Source organism: Cheilinus undulatus, linkage group 2 (genome assembly GCF_018320785.1).
Source record: "Cheilinus undulatus linkage group 2, ASM1832078v1, whole genome shotgun sequence".
Classification (NCBI taxonomy): Eukaryota; Metazoa; Chordata; class Actinopteri; order Labriformes; family Labridae; genus Cheilinus; species Cheilinus undulatus.
The window spans coordinates 53,185,398-53,210,558 of NC_054866.1; the positions used below are offsets into that span (position 1 = coordinate 53,185,398).

At 40.6% G+C, this 25,161-nt stretch overlaps 1 protein-coding gene and 1 non-coding gene across 5 annotated transcripts in view; one reads left to right on the plus strand and one right to left on the minus strand.

The window, feature by feature from the left end:
• Nucleotides 1-25,161, plus strand: part of plekhg2 (pleckstrin homology domain containing, family G (with RhoGef domain) member 2) — a 152,654-nt gene that overhangs the window by 52,765 nt on the left and 74,728 nt on the right. For all 4 annotated transcript variants that reach the window (XM_041801527.1, XM_041801536.1, XM_041801545.1 and 1 more), the window contains 2 exons: nt 1,893-2,422; nt 19,244-19,344. In XM_041801527.1, the coding sequence (XP_041657461.1) occupies nt 1,893-2,422; nt 19,244-19,344 (631 nt within the window). The remainder of the gene's footprint in view (nt 1-1,892; nt 2,423-19,243; nt 19,345-25,161) is intronic.
• On the minus strand, nt 2,724-2,815 carry trnar-ucu. Its single transcript is given in 2 exon segments — nt 2,724-2,759; nt 2,779-2,815. It is a non-coding gene; the product is annotated as a tRNA-Arg (tRNA).

Genomic DNA, 25,161 nt, shown 5'->3' on the forward strand with positions numbered 1-25,161 from the left:
AAATCGCAATAGCATTTTTAAATTCAAATGCATTCTTATCTTTTAATTAGGCTATTCCTTTCACATGAGTTTTTATCACCTCCAGTTTCATCATTTATTTTTGATACTTTCCTCCAACCTGCCTTTTTTGTGGGGGTTCTGCAGGTATTGATATACATGAAGGATGCTTCTCTCTACAGCAGGGGTTCTCAACTTTTCAGCCCGCGATCCCCAAAATAAAGGTGCCAGTGACTGGGTACTCCCACTGTTCCTGAAGGTGGTTGAAAACAGCCATGAACATTCAAGAACAGTTGTGTGGAGACAAGGCCGTCCATTAGTGTGGAGAAATGGGAGAGCCTTTTGGGGTCTCCAAACTGGGGGCCAGCAAAATCATGGTCCATTGTAAAGTTAAGCTGTGGTATTTTATATTTGACCTGAATGATAACCACTCTTATCAAAGAAACAAATTTTAATTCATTTGTGTAGTAAGTAGACCTTTTAAAATGGATATCCTTTTGTTAAAAACAGAATTAAAATACATTAAAAATAGCAATAATAAAAAAAATAAGACAATAAAAATAGGTTAATAATGGCAAAAAGTGGTGGAAAGGTGGTGAAATTGGATTTTAAAAGTAGCAGAAATGGGTTAGAAATGCCAGAAATTACATAAAGGTGGCCAAAAATAACCAGAAAATGGCAAAAATGGGTTAAACTGACAAAAATAGGCATAATAAGTGGCAGAAGTGATTAAAAAGTGGCTGAAATTGTGATAAATTGGTGAAAAATAGGTGGAAATTTGGTGAAATGGGATGAAAATTGATATGAACTGGTAATAAAAGGGTTAGCAGAGGCAGAAATAGTCAGAAACTGGCAAAAATGGGCCTATCAAATGTGAAATGTGGCTTAAAAAGTGGTAAATGGGGTAAATAGTGGCAAAGTTTGTAAGAAAGTTTTTTAAAATTGACAAGAAATTGGTTTTAAGATGCAAAAATTGTGTTAAAGTTGGTAAAATTGGTGGGAAATGTTATTAAAATGAGTTAAAATTAGGCAATTTGGTGTAAAATGGTAACAGTGTTATTCAGAAATGTTCTTAGCTTTTTTAACGATCTGGAGACCCCCCTCTCAGTGTCTCGTGACCCCCAATGGTGTCCCGACCTCAACATTGAGAACCCCTGCTCTAGATGATTCTGCCTGAATCGAATCAAGACTTTTCTCTGCCTCGACTACATACTGACACCTTTGAAGCTGATTTCCTTTTATGCATCAGCAGACTCATTAAATGTAGACCAGAAAGGAAGAATAAGCATCTCACTCTGCTGCACACACTTCCTGTTTACTCTGAAACACAGCTGCAGTTTTACATTTTCAGAAAAGATTGATGCATTTTTTTGTTGTTGGCACTTCCTGTTTTGGCCTGAGTTCATGCAGGTATGCTGTAGCTTTGAGATATTTTACGTTATCCAGCTGGTTTATGAAGTGATTTATAAAAGCAGGAATGTGGATGGTAACACACACGTGTTATGAAATGATTGTATGTGTGTGTGTGTGCTCTATAAAGGCCAGCTGTGCTAGTCTGCACTGGTGTTTCATTGTCATTGTGAGTGTTGTTTTCTATGAACACCTTCTAAAATAAGGAGACCTGTTGATGTTTTTATGCACAAATTTGCTCAAATTTCACAAATGTCCACTAAGACACAAGGATGAATCAGGGGTCAGGTGCTCATTTTTAATCCAGTCAGTCTGGTCAGGTATGGAGCACATGCCGCTTCATCACTTTACCTCTGATATTTTGCATCCTGACTCATTACTGGTATTATTTTACATTATTTGCTGATTTTAAAGATTCTTAATGTTTAACAGAATAAAAACAGCGTCTAACTGAAGTTCTTTCCTCTCTGTTTGTGTCTCTGCAGCTGCCAAGCGTCCCTCCTCAGTCTCATCTCTGAGTGGGATTGTGGGTAGGATGATGTCATCTGGCGACCGAGGAGCCTCGTCCTCTTCTTGCACCTCTGTCAACACGGTCTGCTCCGATGGCGAACGTCCCGCCTCCCTGTCCCTCTCCTCCTCTGCCTCCTCCGTCTCCCTGCAGGAAGCTTCCCACTCCTCCTCCTCCTCTTCCTCCTCTTCTTCACTTCCATATGGTGCCGTGCCGACGTACAACGCCTTGTCGTCGTCATCTTCGTCCTCCACGCCAAAGAGGAACGGCTCAGACATCAGCCTGGACCTGACGCCGCTCGTCACGCCGCACGGAGGAGCTCCTGGAGGAGGAGGAGTTTGTTTAGCAAAGGTGTCAGGTGGAGGTCATGCCCCTAATGGACATGTAGCCAATCAGGTGGCAGCAGTAATGGCCACGCCCAGACAGCTTTCGCGGCTGGAGCGAGTGGTTCTGGAGATCGTAGAGACAGAGCAGGCGTACGTCAGAGATCTGAAGAGCATCGTGGAGGTAAGAAACAGAATAATCTTATATTTAAAAAAAAAAAAGAAAGCTTTTGCACAATATCATTTAGTACGCTTTTATCCAAAGCTATACACATCTGATAGGTGGACAGGTGTTGCAGGGATTAAGGACCTTGCCCAAGGGCTCATACTGAATGCTGATCATGCCCTGACATGGATTTGAACCAGTGATTTCATGCACCAAAGTCAGCAATATGACCCACATGACATAACTGTGCTTTTATCATTGAATCCTATCACCTTTTTCTTTATTCAGAGAGGCAATGATGACCTACCTATATAAAGCTTGACTCTGGTGGGACTCGAACCCACAACCTTTGAATCACTTCACATGTACTCAACTAGAAGTCCAATGCACTGTCCATTGCGCCACAGAGCCATAGTTTTCTTTTGGAAATTTTATTCATCGAAACAACAAAAGAAAACATTATTATGAATTCGTTTCCGTCTGAAATACAGCACATAAAAAATATAATCATATGCTGTTTTTCCTGTTTTCGCACTTTTCTCCGTTGTTAGTTTCTTAACGCATGTTCTATTTTTTTCATCTCCAGTCATTGTTATGGGGGATTGACTATTCAGAGCAGAGTCTGCAACTACTTTCTCTCTTTCTGGGTATTGTCAGATAGACACCGTTCTGGTTCTGGCACAGGTACCGTTCTGGAGACCCAGAGCCTTGGTGCTTTCTGGTGAACCAGCCCGTGTTCACACCAGTTTAAGCAGAACCAAAGTGGGAGGACATGATGGACATGTACCACCATGTCCTGCTCCACTTTATGTATTCCAGCGCATCCAAGCAGTGAAGCTGAAGCAGTCAATTATAAAATATAGATGGTAGCACCATGCACCTGCAGATACACCAGACTTTACATAACAAAGTGACTGAATAGAAAAATTTGCTCCCTCTTTCCTACTTCCAACTGCACAGTGCCATGACCACAGGCTGAACTGTGGAGCTGTGAAAAAGTATTTGCCCCCTTCCCGATTTCTTGATTTTTGCACATTTGTCACACTTAACTGTTTCAGATCAGTTTAGAAGATAACGAAAGTCAGTTTAAATAATGAATTAATTTATAAAGGGAAATAAGCCATCCAAACCTACCTGGTCCTCTTTGAAAAGTCACCCCCCTAAAACTAATAACTGGTTGTTCCATCCTTGGCAGCAACAACAGCAATTGAGTGTTTGTGATAACTGTCAGTGAGTTTTTCTTTTCATCATGGAGGAATTTTGGCCCACTCTTCTCTGCAGAATTGTTTCAATACAGCCACTGTTGTGCACCCGTCCAGGGGGGAGGTGTTTAACATAATAGAATGAGAAAAAGAATGTTTTCCCCAAACTAACAAGCAGGTCAGACTACAAATTCAACGATGTTTTTTTTTTACAATTACTCAAATCAAACAGGTTACCTTAACAACACAAACAAAATACTGGATACAAACTAAAGAGCACTAAAAAAAAAAAAAAAAAAAAAAAAGAATGATCTAAACCACACAAATGTTAAAGAATATCAATTAAGAATACTAGTATTCAACAAGATCAGAATGAACAAGATTCAGAGTTTTTGAATTACCACTAAATTACCAAAAGAAACAGTTCTCAACAGTATAAACTAGAGTTTGGAGGCTTATGGAACAAAGAGATGCTGCCAAGTGGACTGCAGGCTGCCGTATTCGAAAGGCTGGAAACCAATCAGTCCTGTATACCACTTCCGCCAGTCCCCCTTTCCACTGACCAATCACCAAGCACCACCTGGGAAGATGACCAAACAGCATCTCAATCAGATTTAAATCCAGACTTTGACTGGACTTCTCCAAAACCTTCATTTAGGTTTTTAGTCAATTCAGAGGTGGACTTGCTGGTGTGTTGGGAGCCTATCTGGTCGGCCAGCCACTCCTGGGAAGGTTCACCACTGTCCACAGTTTTCTCCATTTGTGGGTAATGGCTCTCACGGTAGTTCACTGGAGTCCCAAAGTCTTAGAAATGTCTCTGTATCCCTGTCTGACTTTATTTCTCATCTATTCTTGAATTTTTTTAGATGGCTCTATGACGTGTTGGAGATCATTTACTCTACTTCACTGCCACAGGTTCTATTCAAGGGATTTCTGGATCCAACAGGTCTGGAAGTGATCAGGCCTCAGTGTGGATAGTAAAATTGAACTCAGCTTTTCAAAAAATGTGTTTAATCACTGTTAATTCATGATTTAAGAAGGATTGCAGATTTAAAAAAAACACATCTGAGAGTAACAGCTGAGCGTGCAAAGACCCTGAGCATCCTGAAACTTCACAAATCACAAGCATCCTCCTAAACTGGCAGCTTATTAAAACTGCAAGTGTTCTCGTCTCTCCCTCTGCCTCCCCTTTGGTATCTCTGCTGTCTCTTACAGCGCTGCTCTTAAAATCCCCCCAACACTCCTCAGTTAAAGAGGGCTCTGAGTCTCTCACTACTGTTATTCTGGGATGATTGGTCACCTATTAAAGCTAGTAGATGCACAGACCAACATGCTCCCCCAGCACCCTGACATCCACCTCAGGCTCTGAGGGGGGGTTACAGATATGTCATCACTCCTTATTCCTGAAAACTAAATGAGCTAGGATTGATGAGGTTGGAGCCTGGATGCCAAACTTTTATTGTTTTGCTGTTGAACTACATAAATGCTTCCAAGTGCTCCAAATGCTGCTTTTGTATTTAAAAATATTGCCCATGATATCATGAAATTCACAAATTCATAAAAAATGGCTGACTTTTTTGCACCTATTGTTAAAAATCACCACTGTTCATATATATATGAAAACACTGATGAGCCTCTGTTTGATCCAGAAGGACTGTTTTCTGTATTCAGAGTTACCCAAGTACTCATCAGCATGCAAACACCGGTGAAGTGTGTGCGTGCCTGACTGTGAGTGGATGTATGGGGGGAGGAACGAGCTGCTGCCCTGATTTACTGGCCAGGTGTGAATGCCTCTAGGCCTGTTTACCTGCAGCTGGACTCCACACACACATGCACTAATGCACATGCATACACTAAGACACACAACACCCTCCGCCTCTTTGTCTCCATGAATGAACAAACAGTCTCATTGGTTCATGTTATAGGAAGTGGCTATTCATGTTGGCATTGACATCCTTTGGTTGAAATCAGAAACTTGCAACACTTTTTCTTCTTTGTTTTCCTTCATCTTGTTTTCTTCACAAATATGAGATCCTTTTTTAAATTGAGGCTCAGCATAAGTCTCTTTAACATATAGTGAATTGATTCATTTTGGGTCTTTTTGCCTGTGTTAGGAGGGACCAGCACAGGCAAAAAGAGTGGGCAATGACATACCAGAGAGGAGACACGGACAGCTACATTCAAATCTGTGCTGTATGCTTTTCTGTGCCTGTATAGAGTGGATGTCGGGGCGCGTAACGGGACAGCGAACTGTGGTGTTTTGTTGGTGATGTCCAGATCTGGACTTTGCTGTTGAAGCTGTGATCCTTGTGGAGACTGTAGATATCCTTGTAGGGGATCTTAACTCACTGAGTGAGGAGGCTAAAACATTTGGACTGCGCTTCTCCTGGGCCAAAACAAAGATCCAGGCATTTGGGGACACCTTGGATTCTGCCATTGAATCTGTGCCTGTGAACGGTGAGAGCGTGGAAGTTGTGGAGCACTTCACAGAAGACGAGGTCAACCACAGACTTAGCCTCGTACAGCTTTTGGTACTTGGTCCTTCTGGTCTTACTATACTCTTGTGAGGCCCGGCCAACTGGACTCCTTTGTGACAACATCTCTTCGGTGCATTTTTGGTATTGTTGGCAGGACCCTCTGTCTAATGCTGATGTGCTCAGGAGAGCTGGAATAGGAAGGGTCAGCTGCAGTTCCACAGGCACCTGTTGTGCTTTCCCAGGTCTGATCTAGCTCACTGCATACTGGGTGCCCAGGACTGGAGTCAGACTAGACATTGGAGGCGGCCATATGCGGGTTGGGGGTGGATACCTGAAGAGATGGGGCATGGGCCTGGTGCAGGCCTGGACCATGGCCGTCAGTAGGCCAGAGCAGTGCAGGACTGAGGCTTAGGAAGTGAAGTGCCGAACCAGCAAAAATGACCTAATCTACTGTTCGCTAGCAGGACTTGCTTCTTTCCATGCGGTGCTACCTAACTACTCCCCTACAATCATGCTGAGACCCTGAAGACTGACCTTGGCATGATTCAAAGTAAAATTAACCATGAGAAACGCAAAGAAACACAGTTTAAAGTCTTCTGCTTCACTCTTGTTCATATGAAAATTTAAAAGTTTCAAAGTAGTTCAGAGAAAGTTTTTTTTCATCCAAGAAGTCCAGGAGCTCAGAAGTTTTTATTCCTGATGGAAAATAAAACTGTATTTCATGTCAGTGAAGGAATGTGCTCGAGTTCCTTTGTTGAGTCAAAAATGAATGATTTTCAAAGGCCGCTTCGATGAAAAATAGTTCTGCTTAGAATCTGCTGACTCGGTGGTTTGATTGTGTGAGATTCATCCATCACTGGTCCAGGTGTGTGCCTCCATCTGTCTGGTTGGAGTGTGAAACATCCTTTTGAAGTGAAAGAGAGAATTTACTGCTGCTTTCATCCTCTGCCATGACACACACAGCCTCTCTCTCTCTCGCTCTTTAACACACACCCTCGTGGTCGGCCTGTCATCGGCTGTATCAGCTGTCTGTCAGTCTCTTCCCTCTGACCTTCCTCAGAGGTTGCTCCTCCAGCTCCCTCTCTCTCATCACCACATCTTTCTTCTTCGCTGGTTAATCCTCCTCCTTCCCTTTCTATCCTGACTCACTAAGAATGGATTTCAACCACTCACAGCTCCAAAAACGACTTATCATTTGCTCCCTCTGTAAAACCTGAGAAAGAGAAGGTTGGCCAGATTCTCTGTCTGTCATCAGACATATCCATCCATCTTTAAAGGCTTCCAGCTGAGGTAAACTGATATCAGTGTACTACTGTAGGTGTCACAGCTCTGACTGTGTTGTGTACCATTTCTTTGAGTATTTGTAATAAATAAGTTTGTTAAAGCCTTTTAGTATGCGGGGAAAACTTTTGAAAATGTTTGATACTGCACACTCGTACCCCTGGACAGGTGTCTAACAATGGGTTCTTTGCAGATGACATTATAGTGAAGAACTTCAGATCAGGGGCAGCGAGGGATTTCACACAGAGAAGCACTAATAAAACCCAACGCTTTGAAATTTTAAAAAAGTTTTTCAAAAAATTATAAAGCAATTTTTTGTATTCTGTTGTGACTCTATGAGCAAGGCCATTTCTTTCCTTCCTGATACCGACTCCAATACCAAAGTGTTGGGTGTAGGCCAATACCGAGTACTGATCTGATACCGGTGTGAACTTTCTGGACTGACTTCAGACTAGCAAAATATTTAAGACCTATATTTGACTCAGAACATGGCTCAACAAATAGAATCATAATGTACAGCAGAGTTACTCAACCTTGCTCAACCAAAGAGCCAAATTGTTGAAAAATACCTTTGCAAAAGCCACAATCTAAGTGGTTAAAAGTAGCAAAAACTGCTTGAAGAAGCAATAAAAATAAGTTAAAGGTGGCAAAATGTTCAAAATGAGGGGAAAAGGGTGAAAATGGGGAGAAAAAAATGGAAAATGGTCAGAAAGTAGCAAAAAAGGGGGAGAAGTGACAAAAAATGAGTTACATGTGGCAAAAAATGATCAAAAAGTGGCAAAAAATGATCAAAAAGTGGCAAAAACGGGGCAAAAAAGTTAAAAGTTACTAAAATGGGCAAAAAGCAGTCAAGAGTGGCAGAAATGGACAAAAACCATAGACTGTAGAAAGAATTGGATGTGTGACGTCAGTCGTCTGCTTACAATAGGCGGACTCAAACGGCTCTTGAAGCCAATCCATGGAGGCTTCCATATTGAAATCTCGGTCTCAAGCGAACTTTGGATCAACCTAATGGCCCGCCCACTAAGCGCGACTTCCTGTTTGCTAGCTAGCATTCTGGTTGACAGAAACGGAGCCTTTGCCTGCCGAGCTATCTGTCAATCAAATGCGATGCGCCAATCAGCTCTCATCTTACATATAAGCCAATCGTGGTACAAAAAAATTCACCCCCCCGTACAGGAGGAGCACAATAAGACATTAGCTAATTAGACACGTTTGGTGTTTTGAACCAGGCTGTAAACCAGTTTACCAATAGTGTCAAAACCGGCTGTTTAACAGGTGTCCAGACGGGACTTCCGGTGTTCCTGCAGCTAGCCTCAAGTGGACACTCGCGATATAGCAATTTTTTGCACTTCCGCATTGGCTTCATTTTTCAGGACCGGAGATTGCCGCTTAACAAAAACATAGGAAACAAGTGGTCTATAGTGCAAAAGATAGCTTAAATGGGCAAAAAGTGGCAAAAAATGGTGAAAAAGGGCAACAATGGGATAAAAGTGGCAAAAAAAAGAGGCAAAATTTAGGAAAAAAGGAAACAAGTGGTATTCAATGGCAAAAGGTAGCTTATTTAGACCAAAAGTGGCAAAAACTGCTAGAAGTAGCAATAAAAACAAGTTAAAGGTGGCAAAAATGGTCAACAAGCATCAAAAATGGGTGAAAACGGGCAAAAATGGGGAGAAAAGGTGGAAACATGGTCAGAAAGTAGAAAAATTGGTGAGAAGTGACAAAAAAGTGAGTTACAGGTGGTAAAAAATGGTCACAAATTGGCAAAAATCTGGAAAAAAAAGTTTACAGTGGCAAAAAGTAGCTTAAATGGGCAAAAAGTGGCAAAAAATGGTGAAAAAGGGCAACAATGAGAAAAAGTCAAAAAGAACGGGTAAAAATGGGGGAAAAAAGGAAACAAGTAGTATTTAATGACAAAAGTAGCTTATTTAGACCAAAAGTGGCAACAATGGTGAAAATGGCAAAAAAGTTTTCCTTTTTTAAGGTTTTTTGGGGAATAGTGTTTAAGATTCAGACACAAGAGTATCACTGATGTTCAGCAGCTCCGTGAGCCTGAAGTCATTTTCTGCTGATTATTTAATTTTACTGCTAGATATTAAAATAACAATAATATGGGGGGTGCATCACAGCCTCTCATTTTGGTTTGTCCACATTGAGTTGCCGTAGCCAGCCATAGGTTGATGATGTCACTGGAAGGAGCAGGACTCGGGACACACCTGGTACCTCTACCAGCTACCTTGTTTACAGCCTGATTCTCTCAGTCTTCATGGTCTTAAACAAGCGTGGCATGAGTTTAAACATCTTAAAACAGCTGTGTAAGCCCAAGGCAGGGCGGCAGAGACGTTGTGCAAAGAGAGGACACTCGCTACATGTTGCTGTTGTTACAGACAGCAAACTTGGAGAGGAGAGAACTCACCTTTACCTGATTACTGTGGTTCACACTGATCACATAAACAGAATATTTGGCTTTTTATCTGACTGCTCATTGTCTGGTAATCATATAGAGGCTTAGAACGCTGAGGCTCTAGTTCTTTCTTTCTCTAGCGTGAACACTTTTAAAGATTTCAGGCTTCATGTAGTCATTTTGAGCCTCACAGCAAATGTTCAGCGTGTCAAAATTCAGAGCGACAATCCCAGAATTCCTCTGTGCCCGTTGGAACAGGGGTTTGATAGATGATAGCTCTGTGTTGTCCCTGTAATGTAAGCCTTCGTTCCTGCTGCTCTCTGTATTTGAGGTTTTTCTGAAGTCTGGTTTTGATTGAGGCTACATGATGTCACGCTCACTGGGAATCTGAACCAACTACCATAATAGGCCTGTGTGTGAACGATAACAGCTCAGAGAGGAGAGTAAAAACAGCTCCTCTCTGTCACTAACAGATGCTTTTTCTCCAAAATGACAGAAAAATGACAAAAGACTGGACTTTCCACCAAAGATTTCCTCTTTTATCCAGCAGAGCTTGTTTCTAGCTGTCGTCCACCTTTATTCAGGAGCCTTTTATTTAAATTAGAGATGAAGTCATTGGAAATTAAGTCACTAGATTTGGATTTTAAAAATATTTTCAAGGCAAAACCTGGGCTGTGGAGTGAACATGAGACTCTGGGTGCAGCGGGGATCCTGGTGTTGACCTGCAGCCAAGTGGGACAGGAAACTAAGGGGGAGAGAGGGGGAGGAATAGAAAGATCGGGGAGAAAACAGATGATGAGGGGAGGAAGGGGAGAAAGCAGGAGAGGAGACGAGGAAAGACGAGGGAGAGGAGGTGGAGAAATGTTTGGATCAGAGAGAGATTGGGGGACAAGGAAGGGGAGAAAAGAAAAACAGAGAGAACGGGGGGAGGGATAAATAACGTATGTACGAGATTTGGAGAGAAAAGAAGCAAAAAAAGGAAAAGTAAGGCTCTAAAAGTTGGACAGAAAAGACAATATGGAGAGGAAATTTGGGTTGACGCGAACAAGAAGGTGACATGTAAAAAATCAGAGACAGAGAGAACAGGACAAGACCCCAAAGAAGAACATGAAGTTGAAACAAGGAGTAGAAGGGGGGAGGTTTGGGGAACAGGATGGAGGAGACGATGGGGATGAGTGACTGAATGAAGAAACCTGAGGATTAAACAAAGAGATGGAGCAGCTGTTAAAATGAGCAGCTTTGACTTCACTCTGCAGCAGATTCATCACTCTAAGAACAGAGGAAACCAAGAAAAACTCACAGCAATGCATCAGACATTTAAATTCTTTAAAAGTTTAACCCTCTGCTATCGATGCAGTTTACCACGATGTGCATGTCCCTTCCAAAAACATATCATTTATTAATGTTTTTAACATTTTTTAAGGTTAAATCTTTAAATCAACTTCAATCCTGAACAAAACTACCAAATAATCAGCCGTAAAAGCCTTTAGGATTTTAATCTTTAAAACATGGTACATTCAGAGGGTTTTCGATCAGAACAACAGGAGATGACCAGTAGAGATGTGCTGTTCCGCTCAGCCCTTCTTTGACAGTTTCTTCTTGTTTTAATTGAGGACTTTTCTATGAAAACTGCTATACATGAGACATTTTTCTAAACAGTAAAACCAATGTTTAGTTTTCATGGATGAAGTTCACACAATGAAGGAGAAAAGATGTTAAAGTGGTCTTCCTGGTTAATGCAAAGGTGCATAAATCATAGGCACCTACTTTTTCCCTCTGAAAGCCCTTGGTCACGCCGTTCTAAAAATGCTATCCCTGCCTTTATAGCACTTAAAGAAGGTTTTCTGGTGAGCCTGGAACTTGGCTGACTGTCCAGGGTCAGTCAAGATTAAGTCCACACTAGTGACTCTGATAATGAACATCTTTTTAAGCATTTCATAATCTATTTTTTGATCATTCCTGCAGCTAGCGGCTAATACTGTAGCCATATTGCCTGTTTGTATCCCACAATGCATTGTGACTGGGCTGTGACAACCAATGGCAGGCTGTTCTGTTGTCATGTCATGTTTTGCCAGCGTATGTGCAAACAATGAGACACTGAAGAAGACAGCCTGAATGACTCATAAGAGCAAGAAAGAGACACAGAGGGGCCGTGACGTGTCCCTCAGAGTCTCTGCAGACAGGAACTGCTTTTAATAATGACTCAAACTCACAAAAGCACAAGGACTTTTTTGTAAAAATGTGAATATTTTAAAGATTTTTGAGCACAGAATGATCATCTTTACACATTTTTGTCCCCAAGAGGTCAGACAACAAGTCTGTACAAAAAATCCTTTGTCATTAATGTTTACTGTTTCTGTTATATCAACATATTTGACTTGAAATTCTGTTAAATCTCTTTCTTTTAGTCCCGTAAGTTTTGTTTTTAATTCCAATGACATGACTGCAGCACACATTCTTAAAGCCCAGGTTGTCTTGATAGAAAGGAAATTTAGAGCTTGACTGTGAAACACGGGGTTGATGCTTCATGAGAATTTTAAAGCAAAAAGTCCAGGAGAGACACAATGGTTAAAAAAATAATGCAGGGCTCCTAGCCCAGCTTTATTTATCATATAGAAAGTAATTCTGTTGATGTGTAGTATTTATGTCAGATATGGCTGGATTAAACTGGTATTTAAAGGGTTTAAATCCTTTTTTTTCATCAGGACTTAAGTTCTTTGAAAGATTTAAGCCAAAAGAGTGGAAAATATTTTTCTATGATGTTGCAGCTCTTTGACATTTTTTGTCCTTAAAAAGGGTAGTCAATTTACAATCTGACACTACACCTATAGTGCTGTCCTCATAGTGTTTTCCCAGAAGTCTTGGGGATCATCAGGATGTTTTTAGTCAAATGTGAGATGAGCATTTGTGTTCTTTTTTGTCAGCAGTGGTTTTGGCCTTGGAATTCTCCTATGATGCCATTGTTGCCCAGTCTCTTTCTGATTGTTGAGTCATGAACTCTGACCTTAACTGAGTAAGTGAGGCCTGCAGGTCTTTAGATGTTGTTCTGGGTTCTTTTGGGACCTCCTGGATGAGTTGTTCACCACAGTTTTCTCCATTTGTGGGTAATGGCTCTCAGTGTGGTTCACTTTGGTCCCACAGCCTTAGAAATGTCTCTGTAACCCTTTCAGACTGATAGATACTTTGTTCTCATCTGTTCTTGAATTTCTTTAGATGGTTCCATGATGTGTTAGAGATCTTTTATCCTACTTCAATGTCAGACAGGTTCTATTTAAGGGGTTTCTGGATTCTACAGGTCTGGCTGTGAACAGGCCTGAACTCACCTTTCCAAAAAATAGCCCTTTGGCTATTTTTTGTATTATATTTTGTGTATTTTTGAGGGTTTCATTGGAAATTTTAATGCAGTGAAATTTTTGAATATTTGTATTAAAATTTTGAATTGTTTATGTTCCAGGATTTAAAATAATATTAATTTTGAAATGTATTTAAATTTCTTAGGGAATTTCTAAAAATCTTTTGAAAATGATTTGTTTGAAACTTTTTTGGTATGCTTCCAGAAAATTGGCAATTTTGATTTTCAGTTTTGGGAATCTAATTGAGAATCGGGAGGTGGGAATTTGCTTTGATACTTCCAGAATTTATTTTAATTTATTTTTATTTTCAGGGAATTTGTTGACATGTTTGGGGGAATTCCCTATTGTTTTTCATGGAACCTTGGGAATGTGGCCTAATTGTTTTGGGGAATTTTCTTTGGGATTTTAGGGAATTTTCAGAAAATTTTCAGGAATTTCAATTACATTTTCTTTTTTTTTCTCTAAATTTAGGCTTTATGTTAAAGTTTCATTGAAACATTTGAGGAATATTTGGGGTATTTTTATGAGAAACTTTAAAAATTAGTTTAAGAATTTTAGGTTGTTTCTTTGGAATTTTAGGGAATTTGTGTTGATACTAGACATTAATTTCTGTCAAAATTAGTTCCTATTTAAAGACAAGGCTGACCTTTTCAAACTTATCAGGTCCTAATGATCACAAATAAGTGAAAGGAACTAAAAATGCATCCAAACAAAAGCTCAGGAGGTTAATCCACTTTTAAAAAGTCAAACTGGCACCAGATGAAGAGCTGTTTGGGACTACATAAAGATTCCTGAGCTGAGCCAAATGATTCAGATCACTGAAGAGTCAGATTTCCCATGATACCCAGCGAGGCAGGAAGGACAGCAGAGCTTTACAAACTTTTTGCCTTGTTGTTTTTCTACTTCTAGGACTCAAAGTTACCCCCCCCCCCCCATTTAAACAGCTGGCAGAGCCATGAACAGCAAAGCCACTTTGGCAGTTTGATAGCGCTTCTCTTTGCAGAGGTCACTTCCTGTCCATGCCGCCGTTCTTAGCTGTGACGTATACGTGACCGTCTCTCCCACCCAACAATCAGCAGTGGCTCATAACCGGGAAATATCTCCTGTGACAGACCAACAGCTCCATGTTTTGATGGATTAGGCCTCTGACCGCGCTGAAGTCATGACTCAGGAATGAAAATTGGCTGTTAAGCACTCATACCTCATTGGCCTGCATCCAGAGGAGGTTAGAGACTGAAGTTAAACGAAGGTTTTTATTTTTGAGTCCAGATGGACCCATATCCACTCGTTTGTCTCACAGATTTCTATTTTTCATGTTTGATGTTTAGACCCCTCCTCTCTCTGTGACCCACTTTTGAACAAAGACTCCCCTCTCCTTCACCGGTCTGCTCTTTCTTTAACTCTTTCTCTTTCTGTCGGCCATTGTGTTCTTGCTCCACTTCTCTTGTTTCCAATCTTCTTCTTTTCTGATGTTTGTTTTCTATGCTGCATCCCTCCTCCTCCTCCTCTTCCTCATTCCTGCTGTCTTCTCCTCTTCATCATCTCTTTGAGCTCCCTCATTTATCACTCATCTCTCCCCCCCTCCCCCTCTCTCACCCCATTTCTCTGTACCCTGGTGTGTGTGCTTCCTGTTGCCTCTAAAAGGTGATGAATGTGGCCGAGGCCTCTCATCAAACGCCTCATTACAGACACTCAGAGCTGCTTTCTGATGCCTGCAGAGAAAGTGGAGAGGATCAGGAGGAAGGAGAGATGTTTGTCAAGTAATTCATTTAAAAAGTGTTAAGTTTAACAGAGAAGCATAATTATACACTCAGAGCATCTTTAACTGCTCATCCAGTGACCAGTAAGAGGGCTGCTTCATCGAGGGGTGGAGCAAAATCTGTTTTCTCTTCCTGGATGTGACTCAGATTAGATTTTTAAATCAAAGTTTTTACAGTTGCAGGAGTGTTTTTTTCTTAAGTTTGGATGCACTGTCAATAAAAGCAATCATGGAGGCTCCATTCTGCTGTATCTTAGAGAGGTTGATGGTCACAGATGCTCAGTGTTGGAGCAGTTTAGTTTTATTTTCATCTCAAGTTGAAGTGAAACAGATTTAAGCTAAAATAAGTGACTGCATAAGTATTCAGAGGTCCAGCTAACTGGTGCTAGTAGTCTCACAGTTTGTGAAATGAGGATCACCTGAGTGTAGTGATTTTAGTATAAAGACACCTGTGTCTGGAAGGTCCAGTAACTGTTAATAAGTATTCCTGACTACCATTACACCATGAAGACAAAATAACACTTCAAGCAACTCAGGGAAAAGGTTCCTGAAAATCTCAAGTCAGGGGAATGAGACAAAAACATTCCCAAGGCTCTGAACATCCCCCAGAGTTCAGTAAACTCTTAGGCATCCCTTTAAACGACTACACACATATATCCCTAGGGGGGATTTTCTGCTCCTACTATAAATGCTGAAAGTTATGATTTATATTTTGTATTTTTTTAAACAATTTTTGTTTTTTTTCTGTTATCACTTCCAGCTCTGATCATGACATAGGAAATCTTTGTTAATTGTCATGATTTTATGTGTTTTTAACCCTTTACATGCCGGTTTGATGACATATTTTCCATATTAAAAATGCAAAGTGGATTTTTTAAAATTATAATCAAAGATGGTCGTAAGTCATCAGTTACCACCAACGTCAAGTTTGGTGCATTATTATTTCTTGTGCAGTGTCAGATTCTCATAACAACTACACACATATATCCCTAGATGCCCTAAGCGTATCCCCAGCAAAGCACATTGGAGTGGTGCTTTAGAAATGCAATTTCTTATATCTAACATGCAAAACCCAAGTTTATATTCATATCAACACCCACAGACATTTTTTATTGCATTTCTTAATGCTTTATTTCACAGCGCTATAAAAAATCCCACTGTAAGTGTGTCTTTTAAGTGCCCTACGGATACCCACTTGGCACAAAAAGGTTAATGTTGCCATATAGTGGTTAGTTGTAAAAATTGAAAGTCTGAGGTTCCCATTCAAAAGTGCATCACAGATAATGGCGGTAACAGTGATACATGGTATTGCAAATTTGCAATCAAAATAAGCAATTATAATGGGTTTAAATGGGCAAGTTTTGTCCCCAAGGGATATACATGAGTATCTTTCCTATGCACATTACCAAACGGGTCACTGTAATGATTTGGCTTGAAAAATTAAAAACGAGCAAAAATCCACATCTTTGTGCAGTGTCATGCCAATCGCATCAGTAGAACACAAATTAGGCCAAGAATTCTAAAACAGAATACAAAAAATGTGCCCAGGTATACCTAAGAGTTAAATCCATCATGAAGAAATGAAGGAATATGTCACATATGTAAATCTGCCTAGATCAGGCCATCCTCACAAACTGAGTGAGCGTGCAAGAAGGAGACTAGTGAGAGAGTCCACCAAGACACCTATCAGGGGTTTTCCTGGTTTCGGTTGAGGCCCTTCTTTTTTTTTTATGTACTTTTTATTATTTTCAGAACAAAACACAACATAACAAAAGGCTCACAGTTCACATTATAGCATGTGCATATCAGTTGTCAAATTCCAAATACCAATAAAGATTCCAGATAATCCCCACCCTCCCGAATAATAATAATAATAATAATAATAATAATAATAATAATAATAATAATGTTAAAAAAAGGGTATACAGAGAAAGAAAGGTTGAGGCCCTTCTGATCATGGCACTCCAAACTTTATAGGGATTTGAGGGCAAAATGAAGAGAATAAATCCATGAAAATGCTGTTCTCTTTACTTACTTAAGTCAGAGATTCTGATTCAATCGACCAATAATAATTTCCAGCTGTTTCCTGGTCTGCCCTCCTGATAAAGATTTTGGATGATCCCAGGGTTTGTCCTTAAAAACTCTTTAGAACATCAAAAATCTTTTAACTCTTTCTCTATGGATGCTAATTTGTGCCATAATAAAACACTGAACTTTTTATAAAAAAAGTCATCATGCAGTTCATGTGACCTTCTATCCTACTTACCTGTTTTATTAAGTTAACTATTTGAATAATATGTGATTCAAATTCTGGGCTATGTTCACATTCTACATGGATCTCTTTATCCCTCTTTGTTCAATATAACTGATAAATAAAATTATACAAACAGACGTTTTCTGCAGCTACAGCTCCTGACCTGAGAAATATGAAATATCCAACCAATACCTACAGTAACTGTTCACTTCAGCCATTGGTTCACATATTTTACTCACCCCCCATTAAACTTGGGTGCAACAAGTTTTGATCATGCTTCAATCTGCTTATTATCCACACTGATCTGCATTTCCTGTGGCATAATGCATTTTATTGAATCTCAGTCTTCGCACCCTCACATGCTGAGATTTTATTTGGTTTGTTGATTAAACAATAGTAACCAGAGACAGTGGAAGTGCACGCATATATACAGCATGCTTTAAGGAGTGCAGAGTCAGCCCTGTGCGTATTTAGCTCACTCTTACACACCAGGGAATGGCATTTGTTCGCTCTGTGTTCATCTGATGCATTCTGCTATAGAGAAGAACATTTAGGACATTAAGGAAACTCTTCTTTGGCAGTTTTGGCAGCGACTCCTGGTTCACTGTTGGCGATACAGCGCCACATCAGCGCAATACTGTAATAGCAGTTAAAATTGTCATCCTCTTAGTAGCATTTTGGGTGTGTTTCTATTCAAAGTTTTGGAGTTTATAGAGTTTGAAAGACCTACGCTCAGTCTAGCAGACAAGTCAGAGCTTAACAGAGAGACAGACAGCGAATTGTAGCGAGAATACTCACAATGCTGGGAGGAATAGAGGAATATTCACCCTCTGCCATGACTTCCAGTTGTCCAGTGAGACCATGGGTGAGACTGTAAGTACATCTGTTGGCCCCGGCAGGAAATGCTTCCACCATGACAGTCCACATGTAGGGAAGCCAATGCTTTGCCTCACTATGTTTCCACCCCACCAGGGAGGGAGTAATCCGTAAATACCGTGGTGGGGGGCACATCAGGACAGATCCAGGAGTTATTTAAAGGATTCTTCACTGTTGGGAGATAGGGCTAATGGCAGAGGTCTTTGCTCTCTGAGTGCTTTTCTAGTTGAGATTATAAACTGTCTGCCTCTCTCCCTACTTCTCTACAGTGTAATTTAACAGCAGCCTACATAGGAAGTGACCTCATTTGGAGTGACCAGACTGGCCGTTGGATCGAGTTTAAGTTTTTACTCCAGTATGACTGACACAGTCATTAATGTAGCTTTACCTACAGAACTGGGAATGGATAGTTCAGTTATAAAACACAGCAGTAACACTTGTGGACATTCGTCCAATCACATGGCTTTTTCAAGATAAATATGCCACATTATTTTTATTCCTATAAAATGAGACAATGGAGTGGTCTGTGGAGCTTCTGATGGTGCTAAATCTGCAGCCAGGCTTTATTTATTGACAGAACACAGGGAGGTGTATTTCACTGTTTCCTTCTGTAACTTCCTGTTTTGAACACATCTGCTGCTTTTAATTCAGTTATGTGACTTTATTTATCTGTCCTAGGAAATAAGGGTTGGGGATTTGGACTCAGTCTGATGACTTGAAGTTTTATGTCTTCATAAAGACGGTTGGTTTAAAGAATGAGGCCAAGGTCTCTGTAATTATAAGGGACGTTTCCGTGGAGGCTTGTGCCAGCTTCATCAATAAAAGCTGGACTGTGTCATCGGACCCAGAAACAGTGACACAGAGAGACTGATGCTCTAAAGTAGGAAAAGTGGAATGACTTTGGAAAGCTGGGAAATCTCTTAAAGTTTCCTGTGGGTATCTACAGGCATAAATAATGAATAAAGGTACTTGCTTAGCAAGCAGTGTTGAGATATGAACCTTCTAATGTTTAAGTTTTTCCTTGGATCCTGATGCCAGCATGTATGGACAGATAATGGCTGTACACTGGTAGAAACGTATATTTCTGCTAAATGCTGATAGGTTAATGCATGTTTGTTCTGAGGGTAACAGAAAAAAGCAGCTGATGTTTGAGTTTCTGTTAAACTGAAATTATTTCTCAGTCAAACCTCATGTACAGTCACATTTTAAGCCATCTTCTGTCTCTGTGTGCAGGATTACCTCGGCTGCATCATCGACTGTGGCGCTCTGCCATTAAAACCGGAGCAGGTCAGCACACTGTTCTGCAACATCGAGGACATCTACGAGTTCAACAGGTAAAACTCTTGCTCAGGAAAAAGCACATATTTATATAGGATGTAGAAAACATCGACGACTCTGACAGTGGTCGGCCTGCTTATAACCAACCCTGCTGAAATAAAATGAAGTCCTGATTTGTTCTGCTCAGCAGACTGCTGTAGAGAAATATGCATGAAGATCCAGCTATACAGTGACAGAGCTGCACCATGAATCTCAATTGTGATCATGATTTTGATTTCCCGCTATCATAGAAACACTGTTTGAGATCATTATAATTTAAACATGTGATCCTCCCATGACAAACTCTGCTCCATACATGATCCAGTTAAAATCATATATGGTTTTAAACCAGGTGACGTGAATATTCTCTGGTCATGTTAATTTTTATTTATGCACACACATGAACACACAGTATGCATCTTGACCATCGGCCTTCCTTTCCTCTTAAGTCTTTTAGTTGGTAAAATTCATCTGTCTGGACACAAACATACCAGCTCACTTCACTGTGCTCCAGATGAGATCCAACTTTTGTTAGGTTGTATCCACTGACAGGACGTCCTAGAGGGCTCTTTGTCAGGTTTTTCCCCTGGGAGGGCTTCTTTAATGGAACTTTACCCTGTTTCTTCCAGAGTGAGAGACCTCATAGGGCAGTGGTTCTCAACTGGTGGGCCGGGACCCAAAAGTGGGTGGCATGCAACAGTATGGTACCATACTGTTGATTTAACTGTGTTTTGTTGTGATAATGGGTAAATTTAAATGTTTTATCAATATTTCAACTCATTTATCCCCCTTTCTTGCAATAAAGGAGCTGCTTTTACCACGTTAATGAATTATTTCTCAAAATCTCTAGAAAATTGGCTAAAATTCCACATTGTCATGGGAAAAGAGGGGTGTAAACATGTCAGTTTTTCCTGTCTCTTGTTCCTGTCATAAATTCTGTGCCATCCAAGATCTTAAGTGCAACATTTTTATTAACTAAATGTGCATTATTGAACATTTTTGGAAGTTTGGGTCATAATTTGTCATCCAAGATATTGGTTGGTCCTGAAGCTAGAGCAGTTGAGAGCCACTGCTATAGAGGGCACTTTATCACTCTTATGTACTGAAGGGGTACCCAACAGGACACTTTAACACTTTTCCTTTTTTCTGTCAAGGCACCTTTAAATTTATAACAATCCCACGTCACCCCATACAAAAGGTATTAAAATCATCAACATTTTACATCCTAGGACTGCTGAGGGATTTATGCAGAGTTAGAATTATTTACATTAATCTCTAAAGCACTCTCGTGAAACAGTTTGCATGCCTTGGATGAATTTTGTTGAGGTCTTTGAAACACATTTTGGTATCACTTTATGACAGAGCTGAATAATTTAGAAAAATAATATAAATGCAATTTCCCCCTCAATATTGCAATTGCAATTTAATTGTTATTTTTAGGTTCATCATTTTATATATTTAAAAAAGATTTTTTTGGAAAAATGTTGCATATTTGATATCGTTTGATGTACTGAAAGGATGATTTTTTTTGTCATCTTGTTTTAAATAAGAAAAACATTTACATGAGTAAAGCAACAGTTTTTATGCTAAAAAAACTTGCATAAAATATCTGCAGCAAACAATATATATTAAACTGGTATTTTGACACATTTCAAGTTTAAGAAATATTGCAACTTTTGCGATCATGACCCTACAATGATGGGATTTCTGGAGCACATGAGGCCATTCAGCATGTATGCTCTGAGAGCCAATGATCTAAATATTTATGCTCATTCTTGGTTGCATCTAAAGCAACCAAGAATCAAATGCTCCCCTGGTGATGCCGGGAGGCACCCAAGGGTGCTGAAGCTCCGCTGTTGAGAATGGGAGCATTAGGGCCCTTGGACCCCCTGCTGCCTCTCCTGCAGCGTCAGTGTCGTCCAGCTTATGTGGATGAAGGTTTATGTGTTTACGCCTCTGTGACAGTCATAGTGAGAGTGAAACGTCCCAGGGGCGCAAATATCACACCTTTAATTGTAGTGTGAATGAGCCAAGTTAGGACAGTTGAAAGTCTTATCAGTGTAGTTTTAGGGGTCAGCATGAGGTTTGTTTTGCTGATTTAAAACTTTGCCAAATCTGAATGAAGTGAAATCACTTACAGCTTAGCTTTACCCCTAAATGTAGGTCACATGGAAAGCATAACGTGGGTTTTTTAGTATGTAATTCAGTGAACAAGAATTTTCCAGAAAGGTCTCCAAAGTGAAAATCAAAACAAACTCTTAGTGACAGAACCATGGGAGAAGTTTGTACTCCTGATGTTTGATGCTCGTCTGAGCGTCTGCTTGTCGTCTTCAGTGTTTGGTTGTTGTGGCGGCTGCTCTGTGTGAACATTACATCCACATTCAACCCTGTTTACCAGCTCAGTTCATATTCTATGATAGAGAAATGTTCAGCCACAGAGAGGCTTTCTGTGGAAAGTGTCTTGTGGCTGACACAGACGGAGATAAGCTGCTGCTGGAAACATTCAGAAATGAACTGAGCAAGGCACAGAGGCTGCCAGAGCCGCGGGTTTGATTCCCACTGGGACGGTTCCACGCTGAAATAGTGCTCGTCTGGAGGTTTTTCTGTGGGGGGGATGAAAGCGTGCAGCAGCTGTGGAGCTCATATGAAGAAACCGGATTCCTCAGGTTTACAGAGAGAGGGTTTCTGTGCCCCTGCTGCAGTGCATCATGGGTGTCTGCAGCCTCCAGATGTTAATGAAAATGAAATCCAAACGTACCAGTCAGTCATGAGGAAGAGATGAGGCGTCTGAGTTTGAAAAATTCTGCATTGCTTAAATTTGTGTTTTTCTCATTCCGAAAACTTGGGTTGCTGTCATGGTGGAAAATCGGTCGTATTAACATGGAACGCTGTAGAACATTTTCACACAGCAGTTCTGTACAGCCAGTATACCTGCAGAAATGTTCCTGTCTGCTAATTCTGTTATGTCGATTATATCATGCATGTTTAGTTGATCAGTCCTCCTAACAGAGACTTCTCTGATGTTCGATGGAAAGACAAAATGACGACAATACGTTTTCAACAGAGGTGGTATTAGCAAAGTATGATTCAATCTGTATCTTTTTTATATCCCTTAAAGGCAATGCCATTTCCAAAAAAGTTGGGATGCTGTGTAAAATGTAAGTAAAAACAGAAGTCAAATATTGTCAAATCTCAAATTTAATCGCATTTAGAACAGAACCAACACATCAGATGTTAAACTAAGACATTTTAACATCTCATAAAAATATTACCTCATTTTGGATTTGATGGCAGCAACACATCTCAGAAAAGTAGGGACAGTTCCATATTCACCATTGTGTAGCATCCTCTCTCCTTCTAACGACAGTCTGTAAACATCTGGGAAGTGAGGAGAGCAGCTGATGATGTTTTGGGAGAGGAATGTTGTCCCATTCTTGTCTGATTCTAGCTGCAGTCCTGAGTCTTCTTCTCCTTTTCTGATGCTCCAAATGTTTTCTATTGGTGAAATGTCAGGAACTGCCCAGACTCTTCTCCCGTGAAGCCATGGTATTGTGATGGATTCAGTATGTGATTTAGCATTGTCTTGCTGAAACACTCAAGGCCTTCCCTGGCAGAGACGTTGTCTGGATGGAAGCATATGTTCTAAAACCTCTGGTGCAGTGATACTCAACGTGTGGCTCTGGAGCCACATGTGGCTCTTTTGTGATGATTTGTGGCTCTTTTATATCTGAAGTTGAAATATTATTCCCCCAGAAAACCTAAAAATAGGAAGATCTTTTGCCCCTTTTCACCCTGTTTTGCCACTTTTTACTCATTAAAGCTACCTTTTGCCATTGAATGCCACTTATTTCTACTTTTTTGGGACATTTTTGCCACTTCTTTTTGCCACTTTTCCCTATTTTTGCCACTTTTTGCGATTTAAGCTATGTTTTGCCATTAAATGCCCCTTTTTTCCTATTTTTTTGCCTATATTTGCCACTCTTGACTGCTTTTTGCCCATTTTAGTCACTCTTCAATCATTTTTTGCCACATTTTTGCCCCTTTTGGACCATTTTTTGCCACCTGTAACTCATTATTTTAATAAATTCTCAACCATTTTTGCTACTTTCTGACCTTTTTTCCACTTTTGCTCCCCAATTTTGCCCCTTTCCACCCATTTCTGCTGGTTTTTGACCATTTTTGCCACCTTTAACTTATTTTTATTGCGACTTCAAGCTGTTTTGCCACTTTTCACCACTTAGATTGTGGCTCTTGCAAAGGAATTTTTCAACAATTTGCCTCTTTGGTTGAGCAGGGTTGAGTAACACTGCTCTAGTTCTTTTCCAGATGTGTGAGCTGCCCACACCACAGGCACTAACACACCTCCATCACTTTGAAGTGTGCAACACTAGAGCAATTCCGGTAAAAATGCATTTTTAGCCTCATTGTGAGAAATTTATGAATGAAAACAAAACATTGGGTTACTGTTGATTAACTTCACTACATGAGAAGATGCTTTTAGAGACAGAGTCCTCAACTGAAATCAAGAAGTAGGACTTAGGTGGGCGGTGTTAGTCTAAACTGCCTGGAAATATGTGTTTGTGAGGGGCTCCTTGGGTGCTTTTACTCTAGGCCCAGATGATTCGAACCGTGCTGCGGCACGATTCCTCCCCCTCCCCCTTCCCCTGCAGGCTTGCTTTCACACTAGCAATATCTAACCGTGCCCAGGCGCACTTGCGTATTTACTCAGTCTGAAACAGTAAGTGGCGGTATGCACATAGCTGGTTTACAACCCCGCAAAGGAGGAGAAAGAAGAGGAAAATTGTTTCTGTTTTGACCCGGCAAAAAGTCCATCCTGCATCCATGGATGATTAAAATCACTTTTAAGATGCCAGCAACTTCGCTCTTTATATCTGCACATCTACGTGCAGCTCAGAGGATTAATGTGGCTCCCGCTGTAAAGATACAGTAGTTTTGAGGTGACAGGAGACTTTTTACTGCCTTCGCATCTCCTCTCACTGACTCAACTTGTGTTCATCCGTAATTTGAGTCATAGCAGACCATCTATTGACTGGATTCTGATGATTTTCGCCCTTTATTGAGGAAAAATGTGAACAAACTGCCGCGCTGTTGAAAGAAGTTTAGCTTTTAGGATGATGTCATAAAGCTGATTCGATGCTCTGTCCTGTATCTGAGCACGGTTGCATTCACATCTCATCCGAACCTTGCAAGAGTCTACTTGAATTGCGCCCGAGGGCACCTCCCCAAGTGGGCCCAGGCCCGGTGCCCGGGCGCGGTTCGTTTGCATTCACACTACCAAAACAACCAGGACTTCGGGCTCAAGTGCACTTGGATCCGGGACCGGGCCCCTAGTGTGAAAGCCACCTAACTCCCCACATGACATCATGAGGGGAAAATCTAAGAATGGCTTGTTTCAGCACACATTTTCTGAAAGATGGAGAAGGGGGTAGGGTGGTTTCTGATTCTTGGGAGGACTGTGGACAGACCAGGGGCACATATTATTGTTAGAAAAGCCTGAAAAAGTTTTTTGCATAATATGTGACCTTTAAAGTGATAAAAAATGCAGTAAAATAGAGTTATAAAATCTTCTCTTAGGTTTTGTTCTTAGCTGAGAACACATCAGAGGGTTTTAGGAAAAACCTTTTAATAATGGTTGGAAATGAGGACTAATGAGAGAGGGGGGGTTGGGGGGTGGGGTTAAGTTTGCGAGCCTGGGAAGGAAGCTGTTGAAATATGTCACACACACTCACACACATATTACTCTCCACCCTGCTGAGAGTCCTGTTTTCACACTTCACTTTCTTTGTGTTCACTCCAACATACACACACACTTA